At 45.1% G+C, this 23,255-nt stretch overlaps 1 protein-coding gene across 1 annotated transcript in view; it reads left to right on the top strand.

Annotated features, from left to right (window-relative positions):
* rnf34b (ring finger protein 34b) overlaps window positions 1-23,255 on the top strand; it is a 53,399-nt gene that overhangs the window by 15,838 nt on the left and 14,306 nt on the right. The window contains exon 3 of the mRNA XM_084324271.1: window positions 9,153-9,417. Within this exon, the coding sequence (XP_084180397.1) occupies window positions 9,153-9,417 (265 nt within the window). The remainder of the gene's footprint in view (window positions 1-9,152; window positions 9,418-23,255) is intronic.

The raw sequence follows: 23,255 nt of genomic DNA, 5'->3' as shown, positions 1-23,255 counted from the left end.
CAGTTCTATGAGCCTTGCCACGGGACGGGTGTAAGTGCGACCCTGGACGAGCACTTCAGCTGCTCGGACCTTGCCGTCGGCACCGGTGATCACTTTGCTTACGCGGCCGGCCGGCCACATAGCTCTGGGCAGTGATTGATCAATAATCATGACGACTGTTCCTTCTGTCAAATTGTCTCTCTCCTTTACCCACTTCTGGCGGGTCTGTAGAGACGGTAGGTAGTGCAGTAGGAAACTGTTCCAAAACTTGTCGGCTAATACTTGGCTGTACCTCCACATTCGTCGGCCGTTCGCTTCTTCAGGCCGGTACATTGTCTGGGGTAATGTGGGATCTAGCCGCCCCATCAGGAGTGTGTTGGGGGTAACTGGGTCGATATCCGCCACATCACTGGAGACATATCCGAGGGGCTTCGAGTTAAGTACTCCCTCAATCTCCGTGAGGACTGTCATTAGGACTTCTTCCGCCACAGTCTGGGCCCCAAGTACTGCGTACAGGGCTGTCTTTATGGAGCGCACTTCTCGTTCCCAAGTGCCACCGAAGTGGGGTGCGTTTGGGGGGTTGAATTGGAAATCAACCTGTGCTGGAGCGAGGTGGGTCTTAAGTTCTGGGCCCATAGCTTGGAAGCTCTCTCTCAGCTCTCTTTCGCCGCCTTTAAAGTTTGTCCCATGATCGGACAATAGGGTAGACGGTCTTCCTTTCCGTGATATGAATCTACGGAAGGCCATAAGGAATGAGTCTGTGCTCATGGTCGGGAGAAGCTCGATGTGTATCGCTCTGGTGGTCATGCATTTGAATATAATACCCCACCGCTTCTCGGTTCCTCTTCCTTTCTTTATGTGCAGCGGGCCAAAGCAGTCCATACCCGTTGAGTGGAATGGCTTGTCACCGATTCGGAGGCGACATGGAGGAAGGTCAGCCATCCTTGGTATGCTGGGCTGCGCGCGCCACTTGCGGCAGTCTAGACATATTCGTTGGAAGCGTCGTACCGCCTCTCTTCCTTGTAGGATCCAGTAACGACGTCTGATTTCCGCGAAGACTCTTTCTGCTCCTGCGTGATGTACATCCTCATCGTATTTCTTTATAATCAGCTCTGTGACCTTGTGTCGGCTGTTCAATACGATCGGGTATTTAATGTCATCCGGTAGATTGGGGGCTCTGCGTAGGGCTATTCTCGAGCGGGCGAGGACAAATGCTGTGTAGATCTCTCCCCCTTGGTCTTGGGCCCGCAAGTAGGCTACTGATCCGTATGCGACCTCTGAGGCGTCACTGAAGACGTGTAAGTCCATTTTACATGTCTCTGGCCTCACCGTGGGTGGGAAGTAGCTTCGGCGCATATTAACGCCTGGGAGTGAGTGGAGCTCCATCTCCCACTCTCTCCAGGTGGATGCAAGGTGTGCGGGAATGGGGTCATCCCAGCCCTGGTCCTTGTCCCACAATGCTCGTACAATCATTTTTGCCCTGGTGGTGTACGGTAGAATACATCCTAGCGGGTCATATTGTCGGGCGAGTGTTGTGTACACACTCCGTCTGGTGGTCGGCGCCGCCGCCGGCCTTCCCTGCTCCGTAGTCAGGGGCTTGTGTCTGTAGTGAAGCGAATCTGTTTTGAATCGCCACACCAATCCCAGGGTCATCTCCTGGGCTTCTCCCGGGATTGTAGCCATCCAGGTCTCGCTGCTGGCTGCCTTGTCCTTGGAGGAGAGGCTGCGCAGTACTTGCGGATCGCTGCTGGCCCACTGCCTGAGATCAAAGCCGCCTTTGATCAATGAGGCGCGGAGTTTAATCAGGAGAGCCTCGGCTTCTTCCTGGGTTGAAAGGCTTTGTAGACAGTTGTCTACGTAGAAGCTGTTCTTTACGCTGCGTCGGACCTCTTCGTCCGCTGCTGGGTCCTCTGCTACATGTTTCTGTAGTGCAAATGTCGCACAGCAGGGGCTGCACGTCGTTCCGAAGGGGAGGACTTCCCATTGGTAGATGGCTGGGTGCTCATCTCCTGGCTTCTCTCTCCATAGGAACCGTAACAGGGGCTTGTCCGCCTCTACTAATCTCACCTGCAGGAACATTCCTTTAATGTCCCCGCTGATGGCTACCTTTTCCTGGCGGAAGCGGAGTAGAACGCCGAGTAGGGAGGGGCCGAGTGTGGGACCGGGCAGTAACTCTTTATTCAGATTTTGGGATCCGATCTGGTAGCTGCAGTTAAATACTATGCGGTCTTTACCGTTGTGATGGACCTTGTGGTGGGGCACGTACCACGATTCAGTGGTCTGGTCAGCCTCTTTAATGTCCATCTTTGTGACGTGTCCCGCTGTGATGAGCTTCTCAATCTCAGCGCGGTATACACTCTCTTGGGCGGGGTTCTTGGCTAAGCGCCGCTCCGTGTTCAGCAGGTACCGTTCTATGGCGTCTGTCTTGGCGTGGAAAGTAGGCATTCCTTCTCGCCGCAGGAGTGGCGTGGCGTATCTCAACACGCCGTTGACCGGGACTCTCTTGGTCCCTGTCTCGAGGAGGTGAATGGCGTAAATGTCATCTTTAGAGCGAATGTCTTTCTTTCCATTCTCAAGGGGCATTTGTTCCAAGCTCCATAGCCGCTCTACGTGTTGCAGGAGTGCGGTTTCTCCCTCTGTGACTCGGGAGTGGAGACATCTAGTGGCTGTACCAGCGTTTCCGTTAGCCGGTAATTACCGGTATTTGACTGGCAAAATCTGTTGAAGTCCGACATATTTAATCTCTCCGGTCATAGTGTCCGGTGAAAATAGTTCCCTCTGGGCACAGTTTGATTATTTGAATTGTATTTGGATGGGCTGGAGTTGGGTGGCCTATGCGATGAACGAAACAATCATTGAGTTTGTTGTCGTTGCTTCGCTCAGCGAGAGCTTGCTGCTGGGTTTGCGGAAGGCATGCAGCTGCAGACCCACAGAACCCACCAGCTTTGCTGGCACAGTGCGGTCCCCAGACCTGGAAAGCTGCTCTGCGGGTCTGCAGCTGGATGCTTCTTGCAAACTAACTGCGGCCGGCTCGCGCTGATAACAGCTTTCATTGTTGGACCGGCTGCTTGGTGGAGCAACGATGAAACGAATGTAATGAATCGTTCGTCGCATGGGCTATTTAATTTTGGCCTGTTTTGGTACGGTTCGGGTGGTCAAGTTGTGCTTGGAGGGAGTTGTTTTCACCGGACATTATGACCAGCACCAAGTCGTTGGGAGGTGGAGTCATCACGCAAACCCACGATAATGTTGCCGCCTCTCTCTGCAAAATTTCTCAGTTCTTCGCTTGATATAATTAATACAAATGTCCAATATAACGGAATTCGTTAGCTCATAAAAATGTGATTATAACAGACTGCTGTTTAGTGTCGGACCGACTGCCCACATACGCGGTCTATTTTATTTCAAGTCAGCAGCAGCACGGAGTATCGAGGGACTTATTTTATTTGGAATATATTAATGACTATACGCAAAAGTAGCCTCGTTTTAAGTAATAATATTATAAATCTACATGCCTTGAGGATGACATTCTTTATATAGCCTATATCAATTGTTTTAAAGCTCAATAAACTATGACCGGAATTAATCTCATTTGTCCGGTAGATTGAAATCTTGCAGGTCACGGAGACCGGCAACAATTTTTTCTAACGGAAACCCTGGGCTGTACTTCGGTTGAGAGATTTGGCGAGCGGGCCTTGGAGAGTCCATCCCAAACGGGTCTCGACTGCTGCAGGACAGCCTCGGGGTCCGGTATGAACCCGGTCTATCGGGACAATGAGGTCTGCATGGTCGGAGCCTATCAACAGGGTCGGCATAGCATTGTCTATGAGCGGGATCGGTAACTTGCGCAGATGTGCATATTTCTCCATCAGCTTGGCGACGGGGTATGTGTACCGCGACAGTCCTATTTCTTGGCTGGTGAAAGCGTCTGCAATCTGGTACCGTCGCTCAGGCTGGCCGCTTGCTGCGATAGAGAATGAGACATTCTCGCCCTTTATCGTCTTCAAATCTCGTCTTATTGTCCGAATTGTCATTTGGGTTTCGCTTCCCCGCAGCCCTAGCTGGGCCGCAGCGGAGGCGAGCAGCAGGGTCTTCTCTGACCCGTCATCGAGGACGGCGTAAGTGTCCAGGACTTTATTCTGGTAGCTTAGTGTCACACGCACTACTTTTAGGAGTACTCGGGCTCCACTGCTGCTGGCGGGATCGATGTACATGACGCTCGCTTTGCGGCTGGATGGTGCAGGTGAAGGGCGCCGTCTGTTACTGTCGTGAAGTATGTCCAGATGGGCTCCATCGCACTTGGTGCACCTTTTCTTTAAGCGGCATTCGGCTGCCATGTGTGAGCGCGCACAGCGAAAACAGCGCTTGTTGGACTTTATCCATTGACCTGCTTCCTCCGCGTTCAGCTTGGGGAAGGAGTCACATTGCGCTAGCCAGTGTTCTTTCTCACAGTAGGGGCACACTATCTTCCACTTCTCCGTTCTGGAGGGGGTACTGTGGCTCCTGCTGCTCGGTACTGACTCCGATTGGTGCATCACAGTCACCGATCTTCTTCCATCATTTAGTCGTCTGGTTCCTTCTCTGGAGCCAGGGGTGCTCCGTCCGAATGTATCTAGCCGTAGGCTGCTGACTTCTCTCGCCAGGAAGTCTGCTAGATCGAGGAGGTTCGGTTCGGGGCCATTCGGGTCTCTGTGGTCCCTCTGCCGCCTAAAGCGCTCCTGACGAGCGGGCGGCAGCTTCTCCAGGATCCTTTCCACATTTGAGTTGGCGTAAAGTTCATACTTCCCCTTCTCTCTTTGCGCTCCCAACATCCCTACCAGGGACTGCACTCTGATGGACAGGTCGTCCAGTGCTCGATTGTCTATTGCTGGGGGTAAGCGGTCGATGTGTCGGATCTCCTGGATCACGTAATCCCATATGCGCCCATACCTCTGGTCCAATGCTACCAGCGCTGCTGTGTATGGGGTGGTGGAAGTCGCGTAGGCGAGCGCTATATTATGTGCGCGGGGCACCTTTAAGTGCTTCAGTAGGATGGCGTATTTGTGGCGTTCATCCAATACATCCACCAACATGGTCTCCAGACACATGCGGAGTTCTGTATACTGGGCCCGGTTCTCTTGGGTGAAGTCGGGTACCATAGGCGTGCCAATGTATGACGCTGACTGTGGATACATCGGCGAGCGTTGGGGGAGAGGCCTCCTAGGCGAGTCTCCTCCCGCTCCTTGGTATGGGCTGGTACCGGCAGTGTACCATGGCCCGCTTGTCCAGGTGCTGTTCCTCGGTGCGGGTCGTGCGTCGTGCTCACCCGTGTATAGAGTCGGGGGTCTGTAGCGCAGCTCCGCGGGAGTATAGCCTGGGCTGTACCGGACCTCCTGGTCCGGTAGAGTACTGTGCTGTCTTCGGGCGTGGTTCTCCTCCTCTTCCTCTTCGTCTTCAGTTAGGTCATCCAGTGCTTGTAGTCTCTGGTTTAGCCTCTCCACAGGATATGCTGCTCCTTCCCGGTTGCTAGGTCTCGCTTGGACCGGTGGGGGGAGGTGGTCTGTGGGGGGTATAGGCCTCGTCTGTTGGTCAAGTTCAGGGTTGTTTACTCGGCTAGGGGATGCCGCCCTGGAGGTGTGTCTAGACGAGTTCCTGGAGCCTCTGGCGGAGGGAGAGGGTGTTGTCCGTCTGATCAGCTGTTCTATTAGTTGCGCTTGCTGTCTGTCGCGCTCTGCGTCCCGTAGAGCACCAGCAGCTGCTCGCTGGCTGTCTGCTCGGTCTCGGGCCACATTCTCTTCCATCTGAATGCGTCTTATTTCCAGGCGTATGTGCTCTTCTTCGCTCCGTTGCTGTAGCTGCAATCGATCGCGTTCACCCTGGAGTCTATCGCGTTCAGTAGAGGCTTTCAGGCTGACGAGGAATGCCTGCTGTAGGGTCCTCTCTGCCTCGCTGGGAGAAGGCGGTTGTATAGGGCAGCCTTCCCTCGGGGTACTCCTTGCGGAGCCTTGGAGCTCTATCTCCACGGTGCTCTCCCCGTCTTCTTCCGTGCCGAGTTCTCTCTCGGTAGCGTTGTATTCCTCCCGGGACTCATCGGGGACTACTTCTTCAGTACTGGCGGGGTGTGAAGTCATGTCTGGTTCCCACTGGTCCCCACCGTGAACTTGGTCAGTTACATTAGAGCCCGTAGGGGCCTCTATGGTCAGGGTAGTCTGGGCGTTGGGGTTAGACATACTTTTACTTTCTAGTTTTACCGCGTTTACTGTTAGTAGAAGACTAGGTTGTTGACTGACAGCGTAAGCCTCTAAGTACTGAGGGAGCCGTCGTTCGCGCTGCGGGCGTTGGTTAGGAGGATCGTTTCGTGGAGTGTTCATCATAGGCCATTTCAATATTAATAACACTATATTAATATTACACTAATTACCATCCGGCTCGAAGGACCAATTGTAACTGAGGGGTACAATTCCCTGACTATTACTAGATATGATACTTACTACCACTACCTTTGTACTTAATATTCGGCCACCCAGTACACGGCATAAATATATTATCATGAACACTCTCACGTAGATGAAACGGATCCAACACAAATGTACGAATTAGAAACAGGTCTTTATTTCCTACACAGCGATGGTGTGTAGAATAAGCACTTAATCACTTAATTACATTTATGAATTGAAATAGTATGCACTTTTATGGCAAGGAGTATTCGTCGGTATATCAATAGATAATGTCCAATCTCTGAAGGCGTAGGTGGTAAATATACGACCTGGAATAGTTAAGGAATAACAGCAATGATACTTTAATGATTATAGGCTGGATACACTAGAGGGGGTTAATCCGGTCGCTTGTAAGCCGACAGGAGTAGGAGGGGGGGGGGGGGGTAGAATCCAGCTGCCTCGTCCGGCCAAGGGTATCCCAGGAGAACCCACTGTAGTGCCGTTCAATGCGCCGGCGATCCTTGGACCACAGATGAAAGCAGGTGGACTCTTTGTGGGCCGGCTCTCTCCGGTCCACGGGGGAGAGATGTGGAGAGACCTCGTCTTGCAGAGCGTCTCCTCACCTTGCGTCCTCTCCAGGGGGGGGGGTTCCAACACACGGTAGTGTCGGGGGTCTTTATCCATAGAATAATCAAAGTATCCAAAGCATAATCCGTGCCTGGGAAGGCGGGCTGTCGTCGGTAGAATAATCCGGTATACAGGTCCACTCGCTCGTCGGCTCTGGGGCTCCTCGGGTGCAGCTTCACATAGGGTCAACCACCCTGGGTAAGCAGCCAGTTCTCTGCCCGAAACGATGGGGTACTGACTACGGTAGTATTCTCACCGCACGAAGCACTATATATTAACAGACTATTATTAGCTTAATAGACTACGTCCAACTCGACGATATAGTGCCAAATATGACTATTCAAATATTAATATACACGATGTCTCAATACCGATGGTAGGCCGAACTTGGCCTTACTCCCACACGTGGCATCGCGGGGAGGCTTTACGTCTGTGACTCTATTGGAGGGTAAGAAACTGGACTGAAAAGAAAGTCCTACTTTAGTAGCGCAGTATATATACGCACTATGAACAAATAGTCCCATTAGTGGTGCGGTAGCCAAATTCCTACGCGGAACTAGGACTTGTTCGTACATGTCGAGCGGTACGTTTGAACTGGGTCTGAGGGGTATGGCAGCCTGGCACCAAGGTCTCGACCAATAGTAGAATGGAGACTATTATGGGATGTTCAGTAGGCTAGAATGGATATTCAATGCATATTGTACAAGGAATATACAAGGGATATCAGGGAATATTAGAGAATATACAAATACAATTAAATATATATATATAAATAAATATATATATTCGGTTTAATCTGGCCCTTCACAACATTAACAATTGTATGTATTGAGCTGTACTGTACTGTACCCATTCTGCAATCTGTTAATAAACTTTTCAATCAATCAATCAATGACATACACAACATACAGATATAAGAATCTAATCGAATCATCTAAACTAATCTAATCATGACATTTAAGACATGCATGACATACAGAGATATATATATCTCTGAGCACCTGAAGCCTGTGCTATTAAACCAGGAAGTGCAGCACTGTTGATAAGGCTGTCGGCACTGCAGTAGAGCCACTCAGTGTCCTGCGCTGCAAAGAGTGAACACAAAACGCTCATGGACCCGCGGTCTCATGTTGACTGAGTCGCTAGTGTTGTTCGTTGGATTCGTTTTGGATTATTTGGGCTCAAAACATATGTACACGGACCGCGGTCTCATGCTGACTGATCAGTGATCGCTTGTCTTGTCGCGCTGTGTGTCAGACTCTGGATGCTTTAGACACCCGCCCACCTCCACCTCTGATTGGCTTACCATGACATTTTATTCAACCTCAGCCAATCGTCAGCATGTATGCTTGGCTCGCGCACTGCCCACTAAACAAGGAAGAACATATTATTGCCTCTCGGCGCAGAGATCTGTCTGATGAAAGAAACAGGTTCATTCATAGTAACGCGCCACATTTTTTTGCAGTAACGCTAACGGCGTTATTAAGATTGGAAGAGTAATCCGTTAGATTACTCGTTACTGAAAAAACGAATGCCGTTAGTAACGCCATTACTTATAGCGCCGTTATTCCCATCACTGGACCTTTGCGATCTCAGACACATTGCATATGGTACCACAGCCTTCCTGGATGATTTATGAATGGAAATAGCGAATAAAATAAATAACGATCAAATAACGAGTATACTTGTTGTTGGCGTTATTCGATTGGCGGCCAATAACGAGTATACTCGTTGTTGGCGGGGAATGAGTTAAAGGGATAGCTCTGTTTACCATGGTAGCATCTCAACATTAAAGGGATAGTTCTGTTTACCATGGTAGCATCCCAACATTAAAGGGATAGTTCTGTTTACCATGGTAGCATCCCAACATTAAAGGGATAGTTCTGTTTACCATGGTAGCATCCCAACATTAAAGGGATAGTTCTGGTTACCATGGTAGCATCCCAACATTAAAGGGATAGTTCTGTTTACCATGGTAGCATCCCAACATTAAAGGGATAGTTCCGTTTACCATGGTAGCATCCCAACATTAATCTCACATTTCAGACAGTCCTGCTGGTCCCATTCCTTTATTTCTGTTCAAAGGTCTCTTTATCAGTCTACTTGACACAGCCTGTTTTCTTCTCCCAGCCCACTCCCTGTGGAGGAAGAGGAGGAGGAGGAGGAAGAAGAGGAGGATGATGATGATGATGAGGAGGAGGAGGAGGCGCACGAGGAGGCGGAGGAAGAGGAGGAGGAGGAGGTGGCTGACTCTGACAGTCTACACTCGCTCCCTCACTCGCTGCGGGGTGCCTCCCCGCCGTCCGCCACACACTCTGCCTCAGAGCAGTCGCTGGGCTCAGCCTCTCAGGGAGACATCCTCAGCCCCAGCGGCAGCTCAGGAGCCAGCAGCCAGGTAGGAAGCAGTAGTTTACCTACCAGTACTAGCTACTTCACAATAAAACAAGCTCAGGAGCCAGCAGCCAGGTAGGAAGCAGTAGTTTACCTACCAGTACTAGCTACTTCACAATAAAACAAGCTCAGGAGCCAGCAGCCAGGTAGGAAGCAGTAGTTTACCTACCAGTACTAGCTACTTCACAATAAAACAAGCTCAGGAGCCAGCAGCCAGGTAGGAACAGTAGTTTACCTACCAGTACTAGCTACTTCACAATAAAACAAGCTCAGGAGCCAGCAGCCAGGTAGGAAGCAGTAGTTTACCTACCAGTACTAGCTACTTCACAATAAAACAAGCTCAGGAGCCAGCAGCCAGGTAGGAAGCAGTAGTTTACCTACCAGTACTAGCTACTTCACAATTGCAAAAATACATCTGAATATTCTTTCTAAAAAAAAACACATAGGTTCGAACCATTATAATATCTATTGTTGCTGTTGTCCACAAGAGGGCAAACCAATACAATGGGAGAAATAACTAGTAGGCTATAGGTCATTTATTTAAACAAAATAAATATCAACATACCTACACCAGCATACAAATAGAATAATGTATTATCTCAATCTCTCAGAAGGGTCTGTCTCTCGGAGCAAGATCAAATTAATGAAAGTTCACGGTATATAGAACGGACATTTATACACAGCAGCGCGGCTTCGAAAAAAGGCGTAGAGCGGGAAAGGCACACAGTTTTCTGACCGCTTTGGTCCCAGCTTTGATGTAAATTAGATTTTCTAAATAAATCGGATACCTGTGGTATCTGACAATGGAACTCAAAGTGTGAAGACTATTATTGGATTTAGAAAGAGCATACAGAATACCTCCCGACTGCCTCAAGAAGCGGACCCAGGCAGAGGTCGCTACAGTCTGTGTTTCCCCCAAAAGTAGTCGTATAGCCGCAAAAAAAAGTACCCGGATGTATGCCACAGCTCATCTGCCATGGTTGTCATTTAATGATAATCACCTGTTATTTGATTACAATCATCTGTTGTTTGCAACCAAGATGTCTGCATAATGAACATAAAATGTGTTTACCACTACACTGAGCCCTTACAAAAAAACTAACATGGTACTAACTATGATGATAATTTTTTTCCAAAATAAAGTTTTACCATGGTACTGACCATTGTATAAATAATTTACCATCGTAAAAAAAAGTGATGTATCACCACTTATATAATAATGCAATGGAAATACCATGAAACTTTTTGGGGAAATGCCATGATACTTTTTTGGAAATACCATGGCACTTTTTTGTAAGGGAAAATCAAGCTTTTTAAAAATAAGTATTTATCCAAGAACAGTTGTAATTTATAATACAAGCTGCACTAAAATCAAACAAGCAGACGTGCTGTACATACTGCACACAGATACGCATACATTAGTAGATGTGACGCCCTCACATCTGCCCCTCAGCCAACGCTCATCTGCCTTCCTGCTTCCTCATCCTAGATAATTAGTTTCAAAGGTGCAGTTGTCAGTCTGACCTGGATAAGTAGCGAGGTAACTTCCTGTCAGCTTGCCTCCTGTTGTTCCTAACAGCATTCTCATGCACTATTCTTCACACGCTTTATCTATTCTATTTCACTATGATGTCACAGTCACTATGATGTAAACAGAAACAAAGCTGTATAGAAATTACCTATTTAATATATCACCAATGGCTCTTTTTCATTTCTGTTTTAGTCATTGTAAAATCAATGAATGAACTTCATATCTATGCCTTGTCTTTTAATTTGCTGAACAGCTGTTGCAATAGCTAAATATAGCAAAGTCCCCGTTCATTTTGACTAACGTTAGCTAAACCCCCTCCACAATTTGTTAGTGAAATAGGGCAATTGCATTTGATTTCCTTTCATTCTGACTTTATTTCAGAATTTATATATATTTTTAAATGTAATTTCATTCTGCAGTCTGTATATATTTTTCTATTTAATTTCACTATGCAGTCTGTCTATTTTTTATGTAATTTCACTATGCAGTCTGTATATATTTAATTTAATATCACTATGCAGTCTGTATATTATTTTATTTCACTATGCAGTCTGTTATGTTTTATTTACCACTGTATAGAAATTAGGCATTTTCTTTTGAAAGTGGTTATCAATGGGCAGCCATGTTGGAAGAAAGATAACTACACAAACATACTGTGCAAGGTCTCTATTGTAAAACAATATCAAAGGCTAACTAATGACTTTAAGTGCTTGAGTTAAGTTGTACCAGTAGGGTAGTTTCAACTAGTTTGGCTTGTAGGCAGTAGGGTGATGTGATCCGAGGTTGTGACACCTCCTGTAGCCTTTATAAATCATTTCACCACAGAGGAGTTCATTCCATGGTGGGAGATGCTGGCTGGATGCACACTCCTATACACAGAGCTCTCTACGCCTGGGAAATGCAATTTAACTTAAAATTGTGTTGAATCTTTTTGTCAGAACCTTTTAGGAATAATGAAAAATCATGTTTTGGGGGAAATATGGCAGATTTGAGACCAAAACAAAGACCCTCAAAGCTGCAATAGAGCTCCACAGTCCCACCCAGTGTGGTGACATACATGTGGTCCCACAAAAATAAAGAAATATATGGGCGGTTATGGGCTTTCAAAACATTTACAGTTTATCACATTTTTTAATAATTTATAAAATTGGACTTTTAAAATAACAAGTGTAGAATAAAGAGTGTGTTAAAAATTAAAATGAATTCATCATCCGGGTAGTCAAAATGAACTGTGCTGTTTGAAAGCATCTTAAAGATGGATTGTTTTTGGACAAAAATAATGTTTGATGCATGTTGTGAGTTGATGTCCTTTAGGGCAGAGCCAAGAAGAGAAAGGTATGTATATGGCTTTTGTATTACGGATATGTTGGATTAGTCCACAACATGATAATCAAATCAAATCAAATGTATTTGTAAGGCCCGACAACACACGTTAATGTCCCCATGGGCCAATGATAAATATCCTCATCAATAGGATTGTGCCAGTAAAGTAAAGATTTTTTGTTGATACGTGACAAGGCTTTTATCTACATGGTTCTCATTCCAAACAATCAAATATCTAACTGATATGACCTTTAACTCATTGACCGCCACGCTTAAGTGTGCCAGAGGGCGCTAGAGCGCCACCGCTTTAATCACTGGGAGGAGTGGGAGATTTGCGAGTGCTTAAAATATATCTTAAATTATGGCTATGGGTCTAATACACTCGTCGATTATCAGTGAGTTGCTTGCAGTCAACATGTACAAAACGGATTGTTTTTTCATCGGTACATTTCCGCTTTATACCGTTTTGAATACAAGTATAGTTTTGGTGATTTCTAGTAATTCCAGAGAAAGACGCGATAATAGCCCTTTAGTGGAATACACAAAACACGTTGTCATTTTTCGGCTGATTATCAAATCTTCCTGAAATCAACGCTAGATCATCATTATTGTCCTTCCTCGTGCATACATGAAATGGCCCTCGTAGCACGGCGCCCCCCCTCATCTCCTGCACCCAACGGAAAACAGCCACACATACACACACAGATACAGCGCCGATCGGGTAGAAATACATATCAGATCAACGATCAAATTTATATATAATGTTCTTACCTTGTATCTGATGTAATGCAAAAGAAATAATCCAATTATCTGATAGCCATTTGAAGTACTGGGCGCGGAGGTCCGTGCCACGTTCAACAGCATTGCATATGAGGGGGGGCAGCCTCGCAGATCTATCGTTGAAATCAGGTTACCTCGCCTGATTATTTAAACCACGCCTGCACGGCTTGGATCGTCCCAGAAAAAAAACTATACCATTCCCAGTGGAGTGCAATACCAGCCGGAAGGCGTAGGGGGCGGTATTTGCCCTTTTGCGAGCTCAGACCCATTCCCAACGATAACATCAGGCTGGATGGATGAAAATGAATGGATATCGCTAATAAAAGAAATAACGATTAAAACCTGACTATACTCGTGAGTCGTGATTGGCGCTGAACGGTCGGTGAGTTAACCCGACTATCATCGGGTCTGGCGTCCAATGAGTTAAGAGATTTGAAATAATGCTTGATATTGACATTGGTGATAATAACATGACAGTTTGTAAATAAAATGAAATGTTTTAATTTAGCTGCATATTCCATTGTAGCACTGGGGAGTCCAAGGCTTTCAGCATTCTCGTATTGATTAGACATCTAATCAGGCAATCAGTCTGTAATCATTCTGAAGGTAATCTATACCCAGACTGGGATTCTATTTTCTAGTGATGTCTGTCAGACAGACAGACAGACAGACAGACAGACAGACAGACAGACAGACAGACAGACAGACAGACAGACAGACAGACAGACAGACAGACAGACAGACAGACAGACAGACAGACAGACAGACAGACAGACAGACAGACAGACAGACAGACAGACAGACTGTGTGTGTGTGTGTGTGTGTGTGTGTGTGTGTGTGTGTGTGTGTGTGTGTGTGTGTGTGTGTGTGTGTGTGTGTGTGTGTGTGTGTGTGTGTGTGTGTGTGTGTGTGTGTGTGTGTGTGTGTGTGTGTGTGTGTGTGTGTGTGTGTGTGTGTGTGTGTGTGTGTGGGGCGTCATGCTTCATGAATGAGGAGTTTGACTGGGAGCATCTGCTGTCTCTCTCTGTCACGTGGGAACAGGCCAGCAAGCGTTGCTCTGACATCCACGTGACAGCTGGAAACAGATGCATCAGCTGTGTGTGTGTGTGTGTCTATGGTGTGTATGTTTGTGTATAGCGTATGTGCATGTTGTGTTTATGTGCGTTTGTCTGTGTTTTTATGTTTGTGTCCACACGTGCAGGTGTGTGTGTGTTGTTTGTGTGCGTACATGTGTGTGCACATGTGTGTCTGTGTATTTATGTGTGTGTGTGTTTATGTGTGTATGTGTATGCGCATATGCTTGTGTGTGTGCGCGCGTGTGTGTGTGTGTGTGTGTGTGTGTGTGTGTGTGTGTGTGTGTGTGTGTGTGTGTGTGTGTGTGTGTGTGTGTGTGTGTGTGTGTGTGTGTGTGTGTGTGTGTGTGTTGCGTGCGTGCGTGTGTGTAGCCCTAGGACTGACCAGCTAAGAGCTTAAGTCCTTAGCCTTTTTATAGGTCTGTCTGAGTCAGTTATGTAACTGGCTGACAGACTGAGACACAGGTACAATCAGATAGAGATACAAGCAGGCAGGCAGGCAGACAGACAGACAGACAGACAGACAGACAGACAGACAGACAGACAGACAGACAGACAGACAGACAGACAGACAGACAGACAGACAGACAGACAGACAGACAGACAGACAGACAGACAGACAGACAGACAGACAGACAGACAGACAGACAGACAGACAGACAGACAGACAGACAGACAGACAGACAGACAGACTGAGACAGTCAGACAGATATACAGAGACTGAGACAGGTACAATCAGAGAGAGATACAAGCAGACAGACAGACAGGGATGAGACAGGCAGACACACACACATACAGAAATAGGGAGAGAGAGAGAGACAGGCAGACAGACACACACACACACTATTTGGTTCGAACCCGGCTAGTCTACCTAGGGTCCGATTCACAAAACATAATTATTCTGTATGTAGAAATTCAAAGAAAAACTAAAAAACAAGCAAGAAGTCTAATCAGACAAATAACAACAAACAAGAAGTCTAATCAGACAGAACAAGATATATGTGAACATACTGTAAGCACACAAATAATTACACAAGTCATTTCAAATTCCCACAAAGCAAAACTAAGCACCTATGGAAAGTGAAGATGAAAAAGTAAAAACATTTAATAAAGATTAGTGAGATGTCTCCTAATTTATTCTGTGTCAGGTAGTCTTTCAATGCTAGGTTGGGAATAGATACATATGTGATGGCAAGTTGTTCCAATATGAGGTGACTCTGTTATAGATTTTTTTTTGAAGATTGGTTCTCTGCTAGATCTTGTATTATATTTATGAATATCTTCTCTGTGTATCAACTGATTTGCTAAATATATAGGTGATTGATAGTTTATTATGTTTCTGATGAAAATGGCTAACCTAAAGGATATACATTTCTCCACATAAAACCACGAGAGGCAAGAGTGCATTGAGGCAACATTAGTGTTTCCAGTGCAGTTTAGTGGTTCTATTTTGTGCAAACTGCAATGTGCAAACTGCAATTCATAACGTGTTCCAAAAACTATACCCATGGTCTTAGATATATTTAAGACTAGTCTGTTGCATGTAACCCATTCATAAATCATGTCCAGTTATTTTGACAAAACTTCGTTGAGATCATTTATAGATCTAGCAGCATATAGCAAATAGATCTAGCAGCATATAGAAGATAGATCTAGCAGCATATAGCAAATAGATCTAGCAGCATATAGAAGATAGATCTAGCAGCATATAGAAGATAGATCTAGCAGCATATAGAAGATATATCTAGCAGCATATAGAAGATAGATCTAGCAGCAGGGCCGCCTGGGAGAAATGCGAGGCCCTGTGCGAGATTTAAACGCTGGCATAACTAAGCATAACCTCCAAAGCTGCACGCGCGAAATAGTCAAACGCAGCTGACGCACGCCGGCGTACACATGATGTAACCCCTCCCTTAGTTGAAACCAATAGCATGTCTGCTGCAGAGCCCCAGAGCTCCAATAGTGAGTATGTCTGCAGAGCCGCAGAGCCAGGAACATTCTACAAACGTGTCTAATGTGAAATATATAAGTATATAAGCAAAACTAGATTTTAGGTCTGATGAAAAAGGGCCTCGCGGGAAGGGGGGCCTCGCAAAAAAAAAAAAAAAAAAAAAAAAAAAATACATTTTTTTTTTTTTTTTTTTTGCGAGGCCCCCCTTCCCGCGAGGCCCTGTGCGACCGCACTGCTCGCACACCCCCTGAGGCGGCCCTGTCTAGCAGCATATAGAAGATAGATCTAGCAGTATAGCATAGATCTAGCAGCATATAGAAGATAGATCTAGCAGCATATAGAAGATAGATCTAGCAGCATATAGAAGATAGATCTAGCAGCATATAGAAGATAGATCTAGCAGCATATAGCAGATAGATCTAGCAGCATATAGAAGATAGATATAGCAGCATATAAAAGATAGATCTAGCAGCATATAGCAGATAGATCTAGCAGCATATAGAAGATAGATCTAGCAGCATATAAAAGATAGATCTAGCAGCATATAGTAGATAGATCTAGCAGCATATAGCAGATAGATCTAGCTGATAGAAGATAGATCTAGCAGCATATAGCAGATAGATCTAGCTGATAGAAGATAGATCTAGCAGCATATAGCAGATAGATCTAGCAGCATAGACTCCAGAGTGGAGTCGTCAGCATATAATGTAAAGTGTTGCCTTATTAATTACAGAGGGCAGATCATTTGAAAATATTGAAAAAGGGAGCTAGTAGAGTAGAGTTATACTGTATATGTCTCAAAGCTTTGTCTGGACACGAGAAGGCCTTCCGGGAGGAGATTGATGTACTGGAACGCTGGTGTCAGGACAACAGCCTGCTCCTGAACATTGATAAAACCAAGGAGCTGATCGTGGATTTTAGGAGAACACAGCAGGGGAAACACACACCACTGAGGACAGGGTGAGCAGCTTCAAGTACCTGGGGGTCCACATCTCAGAAGACCTGACATGGACAACACACATAGACTCAGTCGTAAAGAAGGCGAAACAGCGCCTCTACCACCTGAGACAGTTAAGGAAGTTCAGAGTATCGGGGAAGATACTCCAGTCCTTCTACTCCGGAGCTGTAGAGAGCATTCTGTGGGAACATCACTGCCTGGTATGGAAACAGCAAGGTACAGGACAAGAAGGCCCTACAGAGATAGTGCGCTCCAGAGCCTGCAGAATAATGAAAGACCCTCACCACCCCAACAACAGCCTGTTCAAGCTGCTGAGGTCAGGGAAACGCCTGCGAACACCAGCAACTAGGACAGAGAGACTTCGACTCAGCTTCTTCCCCCAGGCCATCAGAGTCTTGAACACTGAACTCTCCACACACAAGCACACATGAGCACACACACAACACACACACTGTATACGCTCACACACTAACAGTCACTTTAGCATGAACACACGCTCACACTCAACGGTCACTTTACACAATGGAAAGGTCACTTTAAAAAAAAGAATGTAAAATAAAAAAGAACGGGAGTGGTTCTTGTATAGTAAACAGATGGATATAGCAAGCTAGCATAAGGAAACATAGTATAACTGTAGATTGTATAGTATAGCATTGTATAGTAGTGTACATAAGTGCCTCATCCGTAGCTAACATTGTATTGCACTATCGCAGGACCTTAGCATGTCTTACCATGCTTTTTGTAAACTTTATGTACATTATACCTGTTATGTCTTATTCTTATTACTTGTATTATTGCACAATCACTGCGGGCATGACCCCCCACATTTCACTGTATGCTTGTATGCCGTGACAAATAAAACTCTTGACTTGACTTGACTGGGGCTGCTAGAGGAGTTACAGTATATGTCTCAAAGCTTTGTCTGGATTGGGGCTGCTAGAGGAGTTATATGTCTTATAATAATCATATAGATTGTATGAGTACGCGCTTCCAGTTTCAGAAGGAGTGACATACTTCATTCAGGGGATCATTTTGACAACTTGAACCTCTCCACGTGTTGATGAATCCGGGGGTAACTGTCGTAGGGTTTCTCTTACGAACTTCCAACGAGGTTGTCGTAAGAGCAAAGCCCTAGCGTTACCTGGTGGTATTTGACCTGTCTCTTTGCCCTGATTGCATTCATTGGTACCTGGTGTGTCTTGTTAAGGTGGCTTTATATGCTCTTCCGTGTCACTACTGTCACTGTGAGTCTATCGCCAGTATATCCGTGAGTAATGCTGTTGTGAGTAAAGACTTATCGCTCCTGCCATGGGGAATAAGTCCGTTCGCCATTTGTTTTGTTGTCGTGTGAAATTATTATTGAAAGTGTACCTTGATGCGTGTGTCTGCAGCACCATCATTCGCCGTGTTTAGTATTTAGCTTTTCCCGTTTTGGAGACTTGCTTTCTCCCCTTTATTTTCCCCTGTTTAGTGCTTTTGAGTATTGCTTATATTGTGAAAATCAACTTCTGCATCCCGTCTTCTCTGTTCTGTACTGCATCTGGGTCCAACACACATACCCAACCGTAACAGACAATGTTGGTGAATGAGGTCCATTGTCTCTTCGTTGTCAGACTCATCTATATGCAGATGACACTATTGTCTATTGTGTTGCGGACTCCAAAACTAGCTGGTGAAAATGTACAACTTTCCTTTAATATTTTGCTGGATGCGCTTATTAATCTTAAATTGGTACTACAGTAAATGCAAATAAAACAAAGTTCATGCTGTTCTCTAGAGTCAAAGGTACTGTTTGTGATGATTTGCATATATCACTCTGAATGGATCTGATAGAGTTAAAGACTATAAATATCTTGGCATCTGGCTTGATGAGAAATGTACATTTAAATGTCATGTAGATAATCTTGCAAGTAAACTACATTAGAAGGTTGGCTTTTTGTACAGAAACAAAACCAGTTTTCCTATGTTTAGCAGATGGAAAGTTGTTGAAGCTGTTTTTCTCTCTGTTTTGGATTATGGAGACGTAGTTTATAGACATGCTGCTGCTTCCACTCTAAAGCCTCTGGATTCTGTATATCATTCTACCCTTAGATTTATCACTGGTGACAGCTATGGTACCCATTATTGTATCCTATATGATAAGGTAGATTATACAATGGCATGCAAATTTCTTGATTCTGATTGGCTGAAACAGTCAAGTTACCGGTTGTTATTTTGTATAACACACTCCACGTGACCCCAGATCCCTCCCACAACCGAATAACGTTTTTTTTTTCTGTCTGAATCAATCAGCCATAGATAGACAAATGGAAGTGTGAATAGCTTTTGAACGAATCCTCCAAAAAAGATAGTCAACTGGAATATGTTAGTTCGTTACATACACATGGATTATGTAATTAATTTGGCATGACCCATTGTGAAACAAAAGAAAAATCGCAGACATAAAAAAAAAATGGCCATCGACCTTTTTTCTTATTTTTTTCAGATTTGATTGATTGATTGATCGATTGAAAATGTTATTAACAGATTGCAGAATGGGTACAATACAGTACAGCTCAATACATACAATTGTTAAGGGGATGCAGACCAGAGAAAGACTTTCGTCTTGTTTACATCAGCGTCCCCCATTTTCAATTCATCATAACATATATGACATACATGACATACAGATAGACAGTACTGCTACATCTATACATTTATGACATACCATATTTACAAATACAGTACTGTTTGTGATACAAAAAGAGTATAAAAAAGAGAGTATATACATTTGACGAAGAAACTGTACATTGGAGGAGGTTGGGTAGGTGGGGTGGAGGGGGGGGGGGTTGGGTAGGTGGGCTGGGGTGGGGAAACTACATTGGAGGTGGTTGTGTGGGGGGGGGGGGGGGGGGGGTTGGTTAGGCGGGGTGGGTAACTGTGTTGAATTATCGACGAAATCTTACTTGATCCCAAGAAAAGGGTCTCGTGTATTATTGGGTTTGGACATTTACTGTACATTGGAGGGGGTTGGGTTAGGACATTTACAGGGGCCAGTTTCGAATTGCAGTCTCCCGTATGTGCTCTCTTTTGGTTTTGAAAGTGGGTAGTGATTCACATTCCTTTACAGCTGTGGGTAGGGCGTTTAGTCCCTTGTTTGAGCCGAATCTGGGTTTAACATGGTTTGTGGAGCTCCCTCTGGTGTCTACTAGTGGATCTACTATTGGATCTTTTTTCTCTGTGGATGGTTTTGTGAATAAATCTCCATTATAATAATACTGTGTGTTTATTGTATAGCAATAAGGTTGGGTGAATTCGGTCATTGTATAAACGCATTACATCACTTGAAGTCGTGTGTTATACGAATTAGATCACGCCTATGGGGGTCTAACGACCCTCGGCTGCGCCTCGGGCCTAACAACCACCCATAGGCGTGATCTAATTTGTATAACACACTCCGTTGCGTGATGTAATGCTTAATTGGTCCTTGTGACTTGCATTGGCATCTGTTTCTGTATAAGGCCATCATTGGTGATATCTCACCCTACATCACTTCATTGCTGGATTGGAGCACTGGACCTTATCATACTTTCTCTGGTGATTGGCTTAAACTTGCAATGCACTTTAAAACTCAACTCATTAGTATCTATTGGTCAGTTAAAATCTTTAATAGCAAAGCATTTCACCACAGTCTGCAGTTGTTTTAAATTATTTAGAATATTTAATTGATAACTTTCTGTTTCTATATTGTTTTTATTTATTTATTTATTTATTATGTGTTGTATTTCTCAACGTCATTGTAAATGAGAGCGTGCTCTCAATGATCCTTTGAGATTAAATAAAGATTGAATGAATATCTCAGAGCTTTGTCTGGACCAAGGCTGCTAGTAGACTTATATGTCTCAGAGCTTTGTCTGGACCAAGGAAGGCTGCTAGTAGACATATATACCTCAGAACTTTATCTGGACTGAGGCTGCTAGTAGACTTACTGTATATGCCTCAGAGCTTTGTCTGGACTGAGGCTGCTAGTAGAGCCTCCCAGCTGGCTGGCTGACTGATGCATTATTAACACAGGTGCATTCTGGGAAAGAGAGAGAGAGAGAGAGAGAGAGAGAGAGAGAGAGAGCCTTATGACCAATAGGTAAAAAATCGCGCTGAGCCGTGGATGCACGCTGAAATACTGACCGCTATGAAAACCAGAGACAAAAAATGCTCTGAGTTTCGTAAAAGTCAGTCAAAGCTTAACATAAGCACGAGCAGTGAACTCCAAGCCCACGTGACTGAACTCAAACTGCAAAGAAACAGACTAAGAAATGATGTAAACTCCATGATCAAAACAGCAAAGAAAAAATTCATCAATGACAAAACCGAGGAAAACAAAAACAAACCGCGTGAACTTTGGAAATTACTCAATAACCAACTAGGCTGCAGTAAAAAACTTAAAACCAGATTCTCAAACATAAACATAAAGACGGACAACACGCTCATCACAGAAAAGCTGGATGTAGCCAATTACTTAAATAGTTTCTTCACAAACATAGCCACAACACTGGTAAACAAACTACCCTCCCACTCAGGGCATTATGGGGTAGAACACATAGTAGCTTACTACAAAAACCTAGGGGTCCACAAAGACGACTTCAAACTGGAAATGGTAACAACAGATGAGGTACTCAAAAAACTGAGCGCCCTCCAACCTAACAAGGCCACTGGCCATGACAACATCCCCTCCAAATTCCTCAGAGACTCAGCAGCCGCCATCACCCCAGTCATCACACACATAATAAACCTCTCTATAAAACAGGGACACGTCCCCAAGGACTTCAAAATAGCGAGAGTGACCCCTCTGCACAAAAAAGGCAGTAAATTAGACCCAGGCAACTACCGCCCTGTTTCTATCCTTACCTCCATCTCGAAAGTCATGGAAAAAATTGTATACGAACAGGTCGAAAAATACCTTGCGGAAAAAAATCTAATCTACGAATTCCAATCTGGCTTCAGAACATCCCACTCCACTGACACATGCCTTCTCTATTTAAACGACCACATCAAACAAGAGGTGGACGCGGGCAAATACTGCGGCATGGTCATGCTGGACCTACAAAAGGCCTTCGACACTGTCAATCACACCATTCTGATTGACAAGCTAAAAGCAATTGGTTTTGATAGTCTATCAGTGAGCTGGATGCAATCCTACCTGGAGGGGAGAGAGCAGATGGTGGAGGTAAACGGTACCCTATCCCCCCCCCTCACAGTAAACTGTGGTGTTCCACAAGGAAGCATACTAGGTCCGCTACTGTTCCTAATTTATGCAAATGACATGTCGTCAGCTTGTGACTGCAACTTGTTCCTGTTTGCGGACGACTCAGCCCTGCTGGTCTCTGACAAGAACAAATTACAGGTTGAAAAAACCCTCAGCTCAGAACTAAGCAAAATCTGCATATGGCTCGCTGATAACAAACTATCATTACACATGGGCAAAACAGAGTCCATTCTCTTCGGTTCAAATAACAAACTCAGCAAGACCGACGGCTTCTCAGTTACAGTGGGTGACAATATTGTCACAAGGAAAGAAGATATTACCTACCTGGGTTCCATCCTAGAGGCAAATCTTTCCTGTGACAAAATGGCATCCAATGTAATAAAAAAAGTCAACCAACGAACTCGTTTCTTGTACCGGATCTCCTCACTGGTAAACAAGAATACCCTGAAGACTCTAGCAGGAGCACTCATTCAAGGGTACTACGACTATGCTTGCACCTCATGGTACCAAAGCACCTCAAAGGCGCTAAAAACAAAATTACAAACATCTCAAAACAAACTGGTCAGACTACTGCTTGACCTTACTCCTAGAACCCACCTCACCCCTGCCCACTTTGACAACCTAGGATGGCTTAGAGTAGACGACAGAGTACAGCAACTTGCAATGGGCCTGGTCTACAAGATACACTACACGACCAAGGTACCCATGTACATGACTAAATACTTCCCAAAGGTCAGTGAATACCACGATCACAACACCAGAGGGAGCTCCACAAATCATGTTAAACCCAGATTCGGCTCAAACAAGGGACTAAACACGTTTCGCAATTATGCCACATCAATGTGGAACGCCCTACCCAAAGCTGTAAAGGAATGTGAATCACTACCCACTTTCAAAAACACTCTCAAAAAACACCTAAGGGAGACTGCAACTCGAAACTGGCCCCTGTAAATGTCCGAACACAACCCCCGCCAACACCCCCCC

This window comes from Notolepis coatsorum (assembly GCF_963971535.1).
Source record: "Notolepis coatsorum genome assembly, chromosome: 11".
Classification (NCBI taxonomy): Eukaryota; Metazoa; Chordata; class Actinopteri; order Aulopiformes; family Paralepididae; genus Notolepis; species Notolepis coatsorum.
This window is presented reverse-complemented; position numbering and strand designations above follow the sequence as displayed.